The sequence below is a fragment of the Pelobates fuscus genome, chromosome 13, assembly GCF_036172605.1.
Source record: "Pelobates fuscus isolate aPelFus1 chromosome 13, aPelFus1.pri, whole genome shotgun sequence".
Taxonomy (NCBI): domain Eukaryota; kingdom Metazoa; phylum Chordata; class Amphibia; order Anura; family Pelobatidae; genus Pelobates; species Pelobates fuscus.
Window position 1 is genome coordinate 78,989,704 of NC_086329.1, and position 19,240 is coordinate 79,008,943.

Below are 19,240 nucleotides of genomic sequence, written 5' to 3' on the forward strand. Positions count from 1 at the left end.
CCATTTTGGCTTTATTTTTGTTAAAGGGAACCTATAGTGCCAGGAAAGTAAAGTAGTTTTTCTGGCACTATAGCTCCTGGGGTTGTATTTACCTAATTTTAAGACCTGATAAGGAACAGATGATTATTATGTTTTGATATAGGAAACCATAGAATTTAAAGAGGGCAATACTTTTTTTTTTTTTTTACCCCCATTACTTTTTTTATGAGTCTACTACCTGCAATACAACATAAAGTCGTTCACACCTAACTTCTGTGTTGCCATGAAAGAATATCTACAAAAATGTAAATGTATCATATTGAAAAATGATGACTAACCGTTATGGGAATTGTTCTCCAATGAAATCCTCTGGTGTTGAAAGGCTTGCCATTTTTAGTACAGAATGAGATCAAAACTAGTGATTTCCACGTTTCCCATACTAATGATAGCAGACCTGACATTTCAGCATTCAGGAGGCCATCTGCAAAAGGGGGATTGAGTTTTATAACAATAAACAAGCTACTTACACTGATTTTATTTTGGATTATAAGGATCCAAGAGCACAGCTCTCAAGACATATTTCTCTGGCGGTAAAAGGTACAATTAGATCCTTGTACAATCCTTGGATATACAGATTGAGCAGCCTTCCATTAAACTAGAAACATATGTGAATTCACTTATGCATGCAGCATTTCATGGATGTGTTGTTCTCAAGAAACTGAAAAGGAAAACTACTACGTTAAAGGACCACTCCACACCCATAAGGCCAATGAGGTTAGCTTCCTGCTTCCATTAGCACTCCTGAACAAACAGAAGCAGCAGGCATGCTCTACTTGAGCGCCGCCTGCTTGCCTTCCCCTGCATACCTCTTCTCAGACCTCAGATCAGACCAGCATTATTTGTGTGTGCTCACGAGCAGGTAGAAGCGTGTGGGGGATTTCATCAGAGGCTTCTCAGTGAGGTTATTCCCCTGTAAAATTACTGAACGTCTCTTCCGGGGTCAAAGGGGTGGGCTTGCAAAGGCTGCTGTTTATAAGAACTTCAGCTTTTCTTTCTTTCTTTTTTTTTCTTTCTTTTTTTATTCTTTATTTTTGCTGTGCCAGAAATAACAAAACGTGTTTATGATGACACGACTGCAATAACAAGCAAGGTAGTATCGTACAATATAAGACCGTTGCATGGCAAACAGAGTAAGTTAGCACACATTTTTTTTGGTTAGTAAAACAGTTAGGTCTAACGTGCCTAAGCAAATTACTTTATATAGATAGTCGGCAGATAGTGTATCTAAGACACAGATATTCTCAAGGTTAAAGATAGAGACGTATATATCAACATGAATTTTAAACAGGAAAATTTCCCAGGGAGGCCCCTGGCTAGTTGCATGTGGTAAGAAGTGTGCCAGGGGTGATATCAGAGATTAGGAAAAAAGATGCTGGAGTGTAGTGTCACAGGAGTTAAAGGGTGTATGAGAGTTGTGTCACAGAAGGGCAACAGCTCGTCATTATGCAGCCCTGGCACCTGTATCAGCCTATGCCGGATAGTGGTATCGCATTGTCCTGCGGCTTTAAGAGGAACGGTGGTCCTCTGAGTCTCTGTGTGTGCCCACAGGTTGTTCGTTGTGACCAGATTGCGATTATTCCAGGCACCGCAGTTCATTGATGGGTCTCCATGATGGGCCGCGGCGCGACCCTCTTGGTAGCTTTCCTGCGCCGGATCGGTGAGCTCTTCGCGGTGAGCCGCCATGTCGGGGGCCTGCGTGCTGCTGGAGCCCCAGGCTGCTGCTTGGTGTGTATTTTCCGTGGTGTAGAGCCGCTACCCAGTTGTTTTAAGGGGGGTGCTGCATCCTGCTCTCCATTCTCTGCCAGAAATCTACAAAGATTTTATCCAGTCTGGACAGGGCATCTTGCCTTTCCCCTGTGTTGCTGGGGATCCTCGTGGCAGCCGCCATCTTAGGTAAGTCGTCGGGTTGTGTGTGAGCCGGCATGGCTTCACCCCATGGTTCTGTGCTAACAGGGAAGTCTCCCAGGGGTGGACCGGGATCACCCCCACCGGTCCAGAGGGGGGGGGAAACGGGGCATACGTTTTCCAGTAAGTGCCGTCGTGAAGCCCCAGACCGGGAGATTGTCCGCTTCTCCCGCCCGGTGCAACCTAGGCCGCATGTTCCGAGATGTGCCACAGATGGGCTCACGTCGAATCTTTGGGCCCTGCAGTGTTTCTCAGCTGGAACAAGTAGTAGGTGGGGCCCTGGATTCGACTCAAATCAAGCTGGGTTAAGCAAAAGTTTGCTTATTAGTCAGTATAGGAGAGGAGCTCCCTCAATGCACATCTCTCCTCCATGCCTGTCAGGCCCCGCCCCCCACTTCAGCTTTTCTAAACTCTTTATAATTATAACCCCAGTGAATATGTGCATTTAATATGCAAGCATGTGTTCATTGGTGATATACCTACTAAAATAGTGTTTTGTTTTTTTTATGTATTTTCTATTGGGTTTTTTTTTTTTTTTTTAAGTGTGAAGTGGCTTTAAAAAATCCACAATATTAAGTTTAACGCTTGAAGTGTTCCATTGCCCCTCAACATCGAAGGCGCTTCCACAAACCTAAAAATAAAGCTAATGAAACTAACGGGAGCCCACTCTTACCACTAACCCCCTCCTGTCCGGGAGACTGTCCTTCTCCCTGCCTGTCTGGATGATATTTGCTTTTGACGCAAATGTGCTGGTTGCCCAATAGAATGCTTTTAATAGGGAAACAATAGACTAATGCTTTCCTGTGGAGGCTCTCACTTCAACCTGTATGATCATTTAAGTTGAATGAATTAGTTAGCCCTCCTGCATGTAGATGGCCAAGTTATTGTTCATAAGTAAATTCATAAAACTACCTATTTCACTTCAAATTGACAATGTTATTGCTTTGGACAAGGGTGACATGCACTTAACCCCTTCGCGACGCTAGACTGAAATTTTCCGTCATGCGTGTCCTTGCGTTAAATTCTATGTCAAATGTAAAAAAAAAATAATAATAATTGGTGATTTTTTTTTTTTTTTTACACATATAGCAATTTAAGAATACATGTACGGAAAACATTAAGAGTTACTGCCAAAAAACACCCCATTATGTGTTCAGCAACATCTCCTGAGTACAGTAATACCACCCATGTATAGGTGTGTCGGGTTCTCTGGGGGCTAAAATACTTTATTTGGAGGGTACGCATTCCAGTTTTCCAACTTGGAATTTTCACAGCTAGTCCTCATGCACCAATGTCCTGTTTGGGAAAAATGTTTAAGCTGGCCAATGTAATTTACCCCATCAAACCATTTAAAAAATTTAAGTAGACAACCCACGCTATTTAAATGCGGTATGTCCGCTCTTTTTTTAGTCGCCACTTAGTCACAAACTTTGGCCAAAATTTGCGTTTATTTTAGTTTTTTTTTTGCATTTTTTACACATAAACTACCATTTCACTGATACTATCATTATGATGCATTTTACTGCTCTAAAACACTCATATTTGTGTAGAGTAATGTCTCACAAGTACAACAGTACCCCTCAAGTATAGGTTGTATGGTGATTTGGAAAGTTACAGGGTCAAACATAAGATTTTCCAATTTCTGTTTTTGTAAATTGCTATTTGCCAGATTGGCTATGTTGCCTTTGAGACGGTATGACAGCCCAGAAATGAAAATTAACCCCACCATGGCATACCATTTGAAAAAGTAGACAGCCTAGGGTATTGAAAAAGGGGTATGTCCAGTCTTTTTAGTAGCCACATGGTCACAAACACTGACCAAATTTAGCATTTATATTTGTCTGTGTGTGAAAAAAGCCAAAAAACTAATATGAATGCTAACTTTGCCCAGTGTTTGTAACTAAGTGGCTACTAGAAAAAAACTGGACATACCTTGTTTGCAATCCCTTGGGTTGTCTACATTTGCAAAAGGTATGCAAATGGGGGTAATTCTTATTCCTGGGCTACCATACGGTCTCAAAGGCAACATAGCCAATCTGGCAAATAGCAATTTACAAAAATAGAAATTTGAATTTTCCATTTTTTTTTTTTTTATAATTAATGAGAATTTATCTATGTATTCGTGACATCAAATTAAAGCCCCTTTTGCCCTATAAAAAAAACAGTAGTTGATATGTGTTTATGCAATGACAAAGATGCAAATTGCGTTTGAACACAAACCGCATAAAATGCAAAAATGGATTGTGTCCTTAAGGGTAAGACAAGCTTTTAAAGCTGTGTCCTTAAAGGACCAATATAGTGCCAGCCAGGAAAACATACTAATTTTCCTGGCACTGTAGGGTCTCTGGGTCCCTCCCGCCGGGCTCTAGGGTGAGGAAGGCTTTAATCACATACCTTTTCTCTCTGCCTCCTTTCCCCGTTATCGACTGAATGCGCATGCGCGGCACAAGCCGCGCGCATTCAGCTAGTCCATAGGAAAGCATTCTCAATGCTTTCCTATGGACGCTGGCGTCTTCTCACTGTGAAAATCACAGTGAGAAGCGCCTCTAGCAGCTGTCAATGAGACAGCCACTAGAGGCTGGATTAACCCATAGGTAAACATAGCCGTTTCTCTGAAACTGCTATGTTTACAGCAGAAAGGGTTAATCCTAGATGGACCTGGCACCCAGACCACTTCATTGAGCTGAAGTGGTCTGGGTGCCTCTAGTGGTCCTTTAAGGGGTTAAAAGCCAGGGTTGCTTTAAAGGTAGATCCCCAGATGTTGTAGAACGTCAACTCCCAAGGTGCTTTGCATGCCTTTCAAATGACAAAACATCATGGAAGCTGCAATTTCAAAACATCTGGTGGGGGGTCAACCTTTTGGGCACCCCCGATTTAAGCAAACTGGGGTGTTTTTTTTTTTTGTTTTTTTTTTTTTTTTAATTAGTCCAAAATGAGATCTGCACTAAACATGAATTTCTTGTCTGTAGTCACAAACCTGACTGGATTTCCTGGTACGGCTTTTAGTGCTCAAGTTGGCCAACCAGAAGGATTTAAAAAGTGATCATGTCACTTGTGGTTAACCAATTATTTATATTTTATTTTCAATATTCCTGCTTCAGCGCAATAAGCTAAGTATTGGATTAGACATTTTCACAGAGTTACTCATGCCCGGCAAGTATGTCTTATAAGCACAGATACTTGTCGTGTCTTGGGGACAGTTTTGAAGAATATCTTTTGGAACTACATGGCAAATGGTCTTCCACAATGGTGTGTAATTCCAAACTGGGGGTAGAGCCATACGTGTAAAACGCTTGTGGTTTCCCCCCCCCCCCTCTTTTTTTTTTACTACTTTGCTTTCTATTCTGCCACTATAACATATAGATCACATTATTTGTAGTAAATAGTGTTATGTTGCTAAAACGTTTTAGTTTGCCAGCGGAAAGAAGCAAATAAATAATAAAATAGGGAGTTGAACCAGTTCCCAAATGCATTCTCAGACAATTCAGCAGCCAGAGACTATGAGGGATTTCTTGCTAGGTATGTTGGCCATAGATTCTGTATTTACAGGGACGTGACCTACCCAGACGCACCTTTCTGGATTTCCATACATGGTTAAACAGCTTTCTCTAGACTATGCTATGTCACGGTTTCCAAAGCCAGAATTAAATGCCGGCCCCAGTCTGCTCAAGACAGAGCCGAGTTTAGGAGTTGATTTATTTGTATTTTTTTTATTCAACATATTTCTTCTGAAGAGATTGCTGAAAAGAACTAAGTGACAGACTGTTATTCCTCGTACTGTGGTCAAATTACAGTTTGTGGTTACATTTGCAATCTACTTTGCGTCTGTCAAATGTGTATAATCAGGATTACAAGCACTTTCATTTAGAACCACTTTCTAAAGTGCACTAAGTCAGAGCCAGGGAGGTCTGTGGGTGACATCCCTGATTCACAAATTGTGTTTTAGTAGTGGTAACGTTCAGTGAGTTTATCCTGCTTAGAACTGTGCTGTGGTTTTACATTTTGGTTAATTGAATCCTATTTAAAGGGACTCTATAGTCACCATATAAAAGCAAGAAAGACAGGTCCCCCAGCCTTCCTTCTTGCTTTTATATGAACTTTCATTCATTAAAAAAAAAAAAAAAAATCGGTGTTTTTATATTAAAAACTCACCTCCGTTCCAGCGCCGAGCTCCCCGCTCGGCCACGCCCCCTTTTTCGTCAAAATGACGAAATCGCGGGGCCCAATGGGACGGCTTCGCGCTGCACCAATCGCGTTCTTCATAGAGCGGCATTGAATGCCGCCCTATGAAGAACCTGAGCGCTTTACCGCGCATGTGCACGGAATGCGCGTTCGCGAGCTGAGCTGACTGACAGCTCAGCTCGCTTTCTAAAATTATCAATAAGGGGGGGGACCTACTGTCCCCCCCCGGCCCCCACCCCTGTGCGGCGGGTGGGGGCCGTAAAATTATCAATGAGGGGGGGACCTACTGCCCCCCCCGGCCCCCACCCCTGAGCGGCGGGTGGGGGCCCTAAAATTATCAATAAGGGGGGGACCTACTGTCCCCCCCCCGGCCCCCACCCCTGTGCGGCGGGTGGGCCCTAAAATTATCAATGAGGGGGGGACCTACTGTCCCCCCCCGGCCCCCACCCCTGAGCGGCGGGTGGGGGCCCTACAATTATCAATAAGGGGGGGGACCTACTGTCCCCCCCGGCCCCCACCCCTGTGCGGCGGGTGGGGGCCCTAAAATTATCAATGAGGGGGGGGACTTACTGCCACCCCCGGCCCCCACCCCTGAGCGGCGGGTGGGGGCCCTAAAATGATCAATGAGGGGGGGACCTACTGTCCCCCCCCGGCCCCCACCCCTGAGCGGTGGGTGGGGGCCCTAAAATTATCGATAAGGGGGGGGACCTACTGTCCCCCCCCCCGGCCCCCACCCCTGTGCGGCGGGTGGGGGCCCTACAATTATCAATAAGGGGGGGACCTACTGTCCCCCCCGGCCCCCACCCCTGAGCGGCGGGTGGGGGCCCTAAAATTATCAATAAGGGGGGGGACCTATTGTCCCCCCCGGCCCCCACCCCTGAGCAGTGGGTGGGGGCCCTAAATACAAAGGGGGGGGACCCTAGTTAACCCTCCCCCCCAAAAAAATATCTCCCTACCTACCCCCCTCACCCTAAAAATAATGAGGGGGGACCATTAACTAAAAACCTGTAAAAAAGAAAAAATGAGATAAAATCAACTTACCATTCGATGTTTTCTTTCTTCTAAAATCTTCTTTCTTCAGCCCCAAAAAAGTCCAAATAAAAATCCATAATAACCGACGCAATTAAAAAAAAAAAAAAAAAAAAAACGAGTGCAAAAAAAAAATAATCCATCTTCACCCATGGAGGGCTCCGCGCAGACTGAGCTCCGCAGGGCGGGGGAAGGCTTATAAAGCCTTGCCCCGCCCTGCAATTATGCTAAGAACACTCTGATTGGTGGGTTTAAGCCAATCAGAGTGCTCTTTGTCATTTTACAAGCGTGGGAAAGTTCTTTGGAATTTTCCCACGCTTGTAAAATGACACAGAGCACTGTGATTGGATGGATTTCAAGCCATCCAATCACAGTGCTCTTTGTCATTTTACAAGCGTGGGAAAGTTCTTTGGAATTTTCCCACGCTTGTAAAATGACAAAGAGCACTCTGATTGGCTTAAACCCACCAATCAGAGTGTTCTTAGCATAATTGCAGGGCGGGGCAAGGCTTTATAAGCCTTGCCCCGCCCTGCGGAGCTCAGTCTGCGCGGAGCCCTCCATGGGTGAAGATGGATTATTTTTTTTTTGCGCTCGTTTTCTTTTTTTTTTTTTATTGCGTCGGTTATTATGGATTTTTATTTGGCCTTTTTTGGGCTGAAGAAAGAAGATTTTAGAAGAAAGAAAACATCGAATGGTAAGTTTTTTTTTTTATCTCTTTTTTTTTTTTTTTTTACTTACAGGTTTTTAGTTAATGTTCCCCCCCTCATTATTTTTAGGGTGAGGGGGGTAGGTAGGGAGATAATTTTTTTTTGGGGGGGGGGGAGGGTTAACTAGGGTCCCCCCCCCCCCTTTGTATTTAGGGCCCCCACCCACCGCTCAGGGGTGGGGGCCGGGGGGGGACAATAGGTCCCCCCCTTATTGATAATTTTAGGGCCCCCACCCGCCGCACAGGGGTGGGGGCCGGGGGGGGACAGTAGGTCCCCCCTTATTGATAATTTTAGGGCCCCCACCCACCGCTCAGGGGTGGGGGCCGGGGGGGGACAATAGGTCCCCCCCTTATTGATAATTTTAGGGCCCCCACCCGCCGCACAGGGGTGGGGGCCGGGGGGGACAGTAGGTCCCCCCCCTTATTGATAATTTTAGGGCCCCCACCCGCCGCACAGGGGTGGGGGCCGGGGGGGGACAGTAGGTCCCCCCCCTTATCGATAATTTTAGGGCCCCCACCCGCCGCACAGGGGTGGGGGCCGGGGGGGGGACAGTAGGTCCCCCCCCTTATCGATAATTTTAGGGCCCCCACCCACCGCTCAGGGGTGGGGGCCGGGGGGGGACAATAGGTCCCCTTATTGATAATTTTAGGGCCCCCACCCGCCGCACAGGGGTGGGGGCCGGGGGGGGACAGTAGGTCCCCCCCCTTATTGATAATTTTAGGGCCCCCACCCGCCGCACAGGGGTGGGGGCCGGGGGGGGACAGTAGGTCCCCCCCCTTATTGATAATTTTAGGGCCCCCACTTGCCGCACAGGGGTGGGGGCCGGGGGGGGGACAGTAGGTCCCCCCCCTTATTGATAATTTTAGGGCCCCCACCCGCCGGGGGGGGGGGGGAGGAGAGTAGGTCTCCCCCTCCCCCCCCTTCAACCACTATTGTGGACCGTAAGCGTCCCTGTGGGTTCGGGCTTCAGCTGTCAGCTGAAGCTGTCAGCTGAAGCCACGCCCACAGCAGTGCTGACAGGCTATCAGCACACAAAGCGCGTTCACAGTGCTTTGTGTGCTGATAGCCCGTCTGATGCATTCACCCAGAATGCATCGGACGAGAGGCCTTTTTAGGGCCTCTGAACTCGGAAGTCCCTCTGGTGGCCGTCTGATTGACTGCAACAAGAGGTGTTCCAAGCTTCCAATGTAAACACTGCATTTTCGCAGAAAATACAGTGCTTACAAGAAAAAGGCTCCGGGTAGCTGTAGCACTCACCTGAACAACCTCATTAAGCTGAAGTTGTTCAGGTGACTATAGTGTCCCTTTAATGGAAATCAAAATACTCTTCCTTTGCATGCTGCATCGGATGACTAAATTCGGAATTAATTTCCCTGCTGGATAAAGATCTGGACTGGAGCTAATTAAAAAAAAAAAAAATTCAAATTGAAAAATCGAACCGTCACTTCTTCAATATTAGCGTAACCAAATAGCTATCTATAACTTTGCTCTATCTTGTACAAATTGTAAATTAGATAACATTCACAGTACAGTATGCATGGTGCACGGGCATTACTAGAGACATTTCCGAGCGTGAATGCAAACATACAGAATATATCCATTGGATGCCAGAGCAGACATGCTTGCACCCAGAGCTTCATGGGGTGGCAGTGACAGTTCCCCTTTAACCCCTTAAGGACCAAACTTCTGGAATAAAAGGGAATCATGACATGTCACACAGGTCATGTGTCCTTAAGGGGTTAATCTGGTATTTAATGGCTAAAATTCTATGGAATTTCTGCTGGCTTTTATCCATTGGTAATGTGTTTTCTTGTTTAACAATTGTGAGGTTTGCCGACAAAAAGCTGATGTCTGCTTAACATAAGAAATGTAAAAGTTGCAGGTTACATGCTAGTTGTTTCCATTTACCTAATCATCTGCAATTTCTTTAATTTCCAAATGATTGCATGTATTAAGTCAAGATTAAATGAGTTACGAGCCAGGGGACATGCCACAACCAATAATTCCTAAATAAGACATATGAATTCTTTCTCACAGTTTGGGTGGAGAACCCACTAAGGGGAGCCACAAGGTCACTGTTTAATCAAAGAAATAACATTCCTTCTCTTGAGAAAAATCAAGATATAGACTTAAAACAACTTGGCGCATGGCATTGATGGCTAACTTTGGCACTGTAGCTTAAGCTGGTCGAACAGCATGGGAAATTCGGTTACATTAACAAATATCTGCCATACCCAAGTGTAGCCATCAGTAGTGTAGGTACTGTCAATGTCTCTAATTTAAAGGGATTGAGCTGGACCAGTTCCATGAGACATTTAGAGATGTGTATAGCAGATCATATTCATCTGGAACTGTTTCACATTCTACCAATGTACACATGACTAGCGTTACGTGTTTATTAATGTAAAGAATCTCACTTTGTATTTTAGGTGACCTGAAGCAGGAGATGCTGGAAGATGCTCAAAACAAACTGATGAATCTGTTACACAGCACGGAGGGGAAGGTAGACAAGTATGTGTTACTCTACAGACCGTTTCTTTCTTTTTATTTATTTATTTATTTATATAATATATAAATTATTATTTTTTCCTCAAATCTGTTTTGTAAAATAAAAAATGTAAATTAATGCACTTTACTAGGGCAATATGTTAGACCTTGCTAGTATTTTTATATTTGAAACTCCTTTGCTGTTGCTGGACATTGAGCTGCTAAGCTTTTGGTCAGAGAAAAGGGTTAGTGTATGAATGTGTTAAAACTCTGAGTAATTTCTTGGCTTGGTGCTGCCAGTTTGCTGGAACTGGCAGGGGCTTTCTGTGCCACATACATGAGCGCTAACAAAAATCACCTGTTCTTTGCATGAGGGAAAAACTGCCAATCACTCAGTGGGGCGAAAACTGGGTAATAAAGACTGTGCAGAACTGTCCGCAAGTTGTGAGTAAAAACAGATTCTCCCCATCCCATCCTGATTTCTATCAGTGGAGTGTGTTTGGCAGGAAGGAGAAAATATGAATCCTTACACACGCCTTGCCATGCATACTGTCATGAAAGGGACAGTAAAAGGAGTACTACACACCCATAAAGTACTTCAGCTTGCATTTAAAAGGCACTTCATAAAAGTGCTGATTTCTTTTATTACAAATAATGAAACACCCCCTTGCTATCATACCGTTAGTTCCCCTGAGCTAATGAAGTAGCATAAGCATTATTCTTTGGATGTGCCTGCCCCCCCTTACATTCTTATCAGACCTCAGATCACACCTGAATTCTTTCTGAATGCTGTACATATTGTGTGTGTGTGTGTGTGTGTGTGCGCACAAGCAAGCGCATATCCTTGATGTGAAGCCTCTAATTGGTTATTTCTCTGTGAAGATACTGAAAGAAGACCGAGAGGGCTTGCACAGGTCACAGCTTTTGCAAGCTTTTTTTAAATTATTTTTTTTTAGGTACCCCCAGTGAATTTCTGTAATTTTGGGGGGTATATCTACTGATTTTTTTTATTTATTTTTTAATGATTTTAATTGTGGAGTGGTCCTTTAACATATTGGGCTTGTTTAATAAATCATGTGCTCTTTCCCTGAACTCTGCAATCAAAGGAATTTAAAAACTCCTATCACAGCTTGGCTATTTTAGCCTGAATTTCAGTTCAGTTTACAATTCATTATATTATTCACAGTCTAGACAGAAACCAGTAGGTGATTCGGTGTGTTCTTTAAGATCTCTTAAACATTTTGCCAATTTAAGATTTAAAGCAACTGTGTCATAGCAATCTTACCTTTCCTCAATCGGTGCTTAAATCCTCCCTGCCTCTCAAACCATTTTTCTTTGCTTCTTTTCCCTTATTTTTCCAAAAATACACAAGGCAAAGAAGGGACTTCTTTGCTTTGTTTTTTCTTATGCTTGACATAACTTGAAAAACAACAGAGCTTAAACAAAGCTCCACTTCTATTATCAAGTCAAAATTTGCCAGCATGCATATCTTCCCATGACTTCTGCCACTCAAATCAATTCTGCAGTGTGTTACAGTGAGCATTGTACATGCCCAGTACAATCTCCTTATTTCTGTGTCTTGGGCATGCGCAGCCATCATTAGCATAAGAAGTGTGCAAGAAGTCATAGACCTCACTGCCAGGCTTAAGAAGATGGTGACAGATAGGAAGATGAAGGATCAAAGGAATGTTAAATGATGCCAAAAAAAGACATTGGGGGTGGGGGGGACATTGAGGCCACATGTAGTTTGGGCGGGGTAGGACTCCTTAAAATAAAACCTAAGCCTGTGACAGAACCGCTTCAAGCATTCTTATGAATAGTATATGTGGAACTGCACTCACTCCCACAAATCTGAGTAAGGGTGCTTGCTGAGCCGGAATAAAACACCAGATTTCCAAATATTGGTAAAGTAAGAGAGGTCCAGGCACTCCTTGGTTCAAGACAGGCACTTTATTAGGAACCACAACAGCAACGTTTCGACCCCAAAAGGTCTTTGTCAAGCTTTATTAAGCATTCTTATCACTTACAGCCCAAAATATTTAATAGATCATCGCCCGGATTATATTCCCTTAAATGACAGATCTGTAATCTCTTGCCTATGCAGATTTTGGCAAAACCGCAGCCATTCCTTATAACCCTGGATGTTTGGTAACTTCAGGCCTCTGACAGCAGTGGTTTACTTCAAGAGAGATGAATTGAAAGTTTCAAAAGCACAAAATCTCAAGTCATCCAAATACATTTATGGCAAAGAGGAGCGAGTGGAGGGATGGTTTCCAGATGTGTGGGGTTTCAGACTCTTTAAAGAGCCTGTAAAACAAAATGTATTCATGCCTTTTCCCTTTTTATACATATTTTGTTTTAATAATCAAAATCAAAGCAGCAGTGTTTGCAGTGAGGCCCAGTTATCTGCTACTTAAGATAAAAACTCTACATGTGTCTGCAAACTCCAAAAAATTCTGCATCCTTATTTGGAATCATAGAAACCATCTGTTACAGTTTTATCTTTTAGCTGGATTGTTTAATACATTGGTGATTTGCACGTTTTTTGTTCTTTATTTTGAAGGAGTCGTAAACAAAGCATTAATCCACTTTAAACATCTGCTCATTTAAACTCTTTTCAGTTGTGATTTTTTTAAAACAAAATTAAATAAAATCACTGTTTAGTACATAAAACCCCAATGAAAACGTAATTATTTAATTATGCATTTTTGTCTTTGGGGTATATCTGAAAACATCTTGCAAAACCTGTAGTTTTCTTGTCTGAAGCCTTTGCAAGCCCTCCCCTTCTAACCCCACCCAGTCTTTATTTTTCTGTCCAATCACAGACTTCCCAATGCAGCTCAATGAGAAGTCTTTGCCAGGCAGGTGCTTTGGGCAATTGCTGCCTCTGGAGTTTAGCTCCACTGAGCTACTGAAAACAGGAAGTAAAATTACCTGTTGCCTGCTTGATAGTGAAGGTGATGTAACCAATTTAGTTTGTAAAAGTGTGTCAATTTCTCTTTTAGGGGGGGGGGGGGGGAGGAGGAAGGACACCCTTCTCACACATAGAGGTTTTCAGCAAGCTAAAGTCCTTTAGGGGTCTAGAGTGTGCCTTTTAAGATCTAAGAGACGTGGCTACTCTTGGCCTTGCATATGTTTCTGAACTACTTTTCCCATAGTGCTCAAACTACCACAGATAAATGTCCCTGCTGCTTTCAATTAACACATGGCATGTCTTAACATTTAGAACAGTGCCACCTCAGAACCCCAAGGCTAGATGACACAGTCCTCAAATATGCTTTTCATGAGGAATACAGAGAGGGGCAAGACACATCAAATGCCGCATCTTATATATGAAACTTACTAATTTTCAGATCTTGCATATTTTAAGCCACAATTTGCTCCTGCCTTTTCAGTTCAGTAGGAAATACACATATGTTTACCGTAGATTACATGTGATTTTCAGTTTGTGTATTTTGCATTGTCTGAGAAAAAAAAAATCTTTTTCTTTTGTGCTTTCCAGGGTTTTAATGAGAAACTTGTTTGTTGGTCACTTCCATACTCCTAAAAATAAACGCCACGAAGTGCTAAGATTAATGGGGAGCATTCTCGGAATCGACAAAGCGGAGATGGAGGAGGTAAGGAGATTCCTTTCTTTGAATGGGGTAAATTATAGCTCTTGCTAGCCCCCAGAAAGATTGCGTATAGCTCATTCCAGCTTAATAAGTACTCTAATCTATCCCTTGATAGCCTGAGAAGGGGGTACAACTTACAGTGACAATTTAAGCTTCGTAATCACTATTTTTATTGTGCGATGTGTCTTTGAGCGCCATCCATTTCTATTTAACTCCTTTTGGAGCAGTTTTACAAAAACCAGAGCGCTCCCAATCTCGGATGGCAAAGGTGGCGTGCAAGAGCTGGGACAAGATTAGCTCAGTGCTTTCAGCTTTTCCTAACTGGCGCTCATGCTGGCCCGTTAAGGGTTGCAGCATGGCTCATGCTAGCCTGTGAAGGGTAATGGCTGTGTAATGGTTTATACTAGACCACAGGGGCTATGTGGCTTAGGGTTGCAATATGGCTTATGACAATCTGTGAGAGGGTTACACTATGGATTATGTTAACCTGTGAGAGGTACCATGGGACCTATGTCAGCTCGTTGGGTATACATTATAGTTTACACTAGACTGTGAGGAGATATAGTCTTTGAAGTAGAGTTTGTTCTTATTCTTTTATTTAAGCAGTTTCTTGATAAGTAAATAGGGTCACTAAATCCATAAATTAGCAGCGTGCTCAGTGTGCCACCACTTATGTCCTAGTTGTAATGCCTTTGTTTCACCAGCTCCTGATCGAAGAGCGTCGCGGCGTGACCAGGTGGGTGACCGGCTGGCTTGGTGGAGGATCTCCAAGCTCAAAGAGTGTACCCAGCACGCCCCAGAGACCCAACTACTCCTCCGTTTTCAATAGTGTAAGTGCATGTCCAATTGGGTTATTACTTCAATGTTTCACTTGCAGTTAAAGAGCGGTGGGAAGGCACATCTTGGACAATTAAAATGGATCCATTCATCGAAAAAGTGGACCTTATTGTTGCTATGATTCCAAACCTTTAATGGTTCTTAAGATCTGGTTGCCTCTAGATTTTCCTCTAATACGTCACACATCTTACTCACACATTGTTCCTTTTAGAATTCTATCCAGTGCTGTTATTGTAATCTGCATTACCATTATACTCCCACAGTATCAGACAGTCACAATTATGTTGCCTAGAGTTCCCTGGGACAGTTTAGTACAAAACCATTTAAGAGTTAGAAAGGATGGCCAGTACTTCTAGCCAACCAGTATTTCCAAAATAAAATCAGATTGACACTGATATTGCAGAATTGGTAATTCCACGTTATCTGTGGAGATAGGGAGGTATTGTCCGTGGTTTATATAATACTGTCCTTAAAACGGTTTGATGTTAAATTGTGGCAGGGCACTCCAGGCAATCTAACCGCTGCAGTGGACTCGTAGTGTTTAGGTTGCTTGAGTATCATTTTAGATTTACACACACCTCCATATTGTATGTACAATATACCTTTTGAACGAAAACGCCCATGCTTGACCATATGTTTGGCTGAGCAGTATATAGAGAAAGAAAGTAATCTATCTGCGTGCAGCGGTTTACCTCTTTTAGCAGGATATTATCATGTGACAGTGTACAGAAGATTCCTGTGGATTGCATTGCTTTGGCAGTAAAATAAATCATTGTACTTGTAGAAGGCACTGGTTGTTTCCTGTTGCGCTGTACTATTTAATAACTGCCCTATCTCTGCAGTCTTTTTCAGAGCTCTTTGTGAAGTTCTTGGAGACAGAATCGCGTCCCACTCTTTCTGGACCCAAGCTCTCTATGCAAGACATGGTGCATCCAGCACCAGGAAATACAGGCACAGCCACTTCTGGTGAGCAGATCTCTAGCGCCTTTCGCGAAAAGCTGCATCGGCACCCACCCTACCCCCAGTCATGTTCCACATTGCATGACTCCTATATACGTGCTCCACCATGTAAAGGGAAGCTAAAGAAACAGACCTAGCATTATATTTTGTTTTCTTATCCTTCCTGTCCCATAAAAAAAAACAGTTCTGTGTAAAACAGAACCATGTGTATATACTGGGATCATATATTAGCTTACACCAGCATGGAGATTGCACCCACCCCAGCACTTAGAGTGCACTCACAGAACATGCCCTAGCTCCCAGGACGTACCCTAGCATGGAGACTGCTCTCCCCTTTCATCCATGTTTCTGTTTTCCTCCCTTGGAAACCCCTGTCTCCCTCCCTCCCCATTCCATCCATATCTCTCCCTCCCTTCCATATCTCTCCTCCACCATGTCTCCCTCCCTCCAATCTCTCCTCCACCATGTCTCCCTCCCTCCAATCTCTCCTCCACCATGTCTCCCTCCCTCCAATCTCTCCTCCACCATGTCTCCCTCCCTTCAATCTCTCCTCCCCCATGTCTCCCTCCCTCCAATCTCTCCTCCCCCATGTCTCCCTCCCTCCAATCTCTCCTCCCCCATGTCTCCCTCCCTCCAATCTCTCCTCCCCGTGTCTCCCTCCCTCCAATCTCTCCTCCCCCATGTCTCCCTCCCTCCAATCTCTCCTCCCCCATGTCTCCCTCCCTCCAATCTCTCCTCCACCATGTCTCCCTCCCTCCAATCTCTCCTCCACCATGTCTCCCTCCCTCCAATCTCTCCTCCACCATGCCTCCCTCCCTCCAATCTCTCCTCCCCCATGTCTCCCTCCCTCCAATCTCTCCTCCCCCATGTCTCCCTCCCTCCAATCTCTCCTCCCCCATGTCTCCCTCCCTCCAATCTCTCCTCCCCCATGTCTTCCTCCCTCCAATCTCTCCTCCACCATGTCTCCCAAGCCAGAATGTCAATGGGTTTGATATGCACCTTTTATTTTTCAAGAGGTTCTTACAGTCAAAAAAATGCTTTATGGATTAGATATCCTACCAAACATAATTTTTGTGTGTTTTATGCACCATTTAGTGTGTGCATATATATATATATATATATATATATATTTTATAATAATATAATAATATACGATACTAGTAGAGAGCACTCAGGAGTCTTTCAAGGTAAATTTAATCTGTTGCTTTATTGAGCAATTACAAATTCACACAACGTTCCAGTCGACGTTTCAGTCTGCAAAATACTTTTTTCAAGTGTGTGTGTGTATATATATATATATATATATATATATATATATATATATATATATATATATATATATATATATATATATATATATAAAATCAATTAAATCAGAGTACAGTTAAATATAGTAAATTGATATATATATATATATACACACACACACACTAAATGGTGCATAAAACACACAAAAAATATGTTTGGTAGGATATCCAATCCATAAAGCATTTTTACAAGCACGTAGGTGAGATGGTGGGACAAGATATATGGCCACTGGTGATGCTGTATGGGAAGAAAGTGTGGACATATCAACTAGCATGTATGCACGTGGGTGGATAGGAGGTCCGATCAGCCTCCTGCATGGACACAAATGCCCTGAATGAAGCAATTGATTTTAATAGTACACCTCCTGTGATACTTTTCCAATATTTTGTCTGTTAACGCATCAGATTTTTGAGTTCCTGACCTAAAAGCTTATCTTTTTGTTGCAATGCAATGTTAAATGAGAGAATACACTTGTATTTCTTCTACTTGGAAGTTGTAATCGGATAACACATTTTAGTGTAACTCTATAGGCTCCTCAATTCAAAGATTAGCTTCAAACCTTTAACCCCTTAAGGACACATGACATGTGTGACATGTCATGATTCCCTTTTATTCCAGAAGTTTGGTCCTTAAGGGGTTAAAGGAATCTCTGCCATGTGTTTTATTTTACTGCTTTGTACACCCTCCTTCCAAAACACCCAATGGGTTAAAGTCTCAAAGTTTAATGTCTAAATATTTGCCATTTTGAAGGACTGACTGTTTTAAAACCAAGACATGTTTGTTTGTCCCATCTTTCAAACAAGTGCTTTGTATTTTGCAGGGACAGCCATGGCTGGGTCAAGCAGAAGAGCAGATTCCAACCCTTTCCTGGCCCCCCGTTCAGCTGCTGTACCCCTCATCTCAACTTCCTCCCTGGGGTCAAGCGCATCGGGACACCTACTCATGAAGCCAATATCTGATGCCCTACCCACTTTCACCCCTATGCCTGTGTCATCGGAATCGAGTGCTGGAGCAGTGCTCAAAGATCTTTTAAAGCAATAGACTGATCAGAGCAAGGAGCTTGACCAATTTTAGCACTTTAAAAACAAAACACTATTGTATATAGAAGAACCCAAAGAGGCCTTTTGTACAATCAGATGATAGATTTTATTTGGAGTAATCTGCACTTGTTCTGCAACTGTAGCAACACTGCCCAACTCAAGAACTCTACCGATGTATTTAACGGCTAAGCCACGATTACAGTGCAGTAAATGCCAAGTGGAAACTGATGGTTTAAACCCATTATACCCAAGGAAGTATCTTCTACTACATGTGTGTGTGTGTTCCCAAAAAAACATTTGCAGCTTCTGCAGGTGTTTACGTTCTAAGATGTACAGTTTTACATTCGGTTATTAGACCAGTGTTCATTTTTATTTTTTGTTGTGTGTAATTTATAGAAACCTGGCCCCGCAGTTTACAGGAAGTTCCAAGGTTGAAATCCTGTTGTTTATAGACACTGGTTTTCACACACAAACTGATCATTTAGGCCCGTGTTTTAAAATATGGGGCTAATGCATTTCCAAAAAAATGGAGAAATCTAAAGGAACACTCCTCTTAGTTTCTATGGCGATTGTTCCACTGATTTACTCGTTATACATAGGCCCAATATTCTTTGCGTGCACTCTTTAATCTTTTCGGCATAGATTTATTTATTGCAAAAGCTTATGTTTGAAAGCAGTGCTTCATCCTGTGAGCTGACCCCTGAATTCAGACAAAATTAATCTATAATCAAATATACCGGTTGGGTACTATTGTAAATGGTGTTACATGATTGTTATAACCGTGGAAAAGAAGCCTGAGCACTTTCAAATATAAGGTGTTGTTTTTTTTCCCTTTTTCTAAAGTGAAATGCTCCTGCCTTTTGATTAGGCAGAATTACATTTTCACACAAGTTTATGGATAGTTGGATAAGATTCCATTCCTATAAGTTTCGGTGATTTTAGGGGAGCACATTTTCCGTTACACTTTTTGCTTCCTGTTGTGTCAGTATTGGTACTCTTAAGAGCAAGTGCAACAGGAAAACTCATCCCCAAGCAGCATAATCTTGTATTGTTACAGTGTCGAAAAACATGTTAATTACGTTATGCTCAAAGTGACCCTAAATGAAAAGCAGAAAATACCACTATCTTAAAT

The 19,240-nt window shown here is 43.1% G+C and overlaps 1 protein-coding gene across 1 annotated transcript in view; it reads left to right on the forward strand.

The window, feature by feature from the left end:
- The window catches only part of TRIP11 (thyroid hormone receptor interactor 11), an 83,416-nt gene extending 64,884 nt beyond the window's left edge, over positions 1–18,532 (forward strand). Inside the window, exons 17-21 of the mRNA XM_063439501.1 lie at positions 10,292–10,373; positions 13,852–13,966; positions 14,668–14,793; positions 15,643–15,766; positions 17,889–18,532. Coding sequence (XP_063295571.1) covers positions 10,292–10,373; positions 13,852–13,966; positions 14,668–14,793; positions 15,643–15,766; positions 17,889–18,109 — 668 coding nt within the window. The 3' untranslated portion in view covers positions 18,110–18,532. The remainder of the gene's footprint in view (positions 1–10,291; positions 10,374–13,851; positions 13,967–14,667; positions 14,794–15,642; positions 15,767–17,888) is intronic.
- The last annotated feature ends 708 nt before the right edge of the window (positions 18,533–19,240 follow it).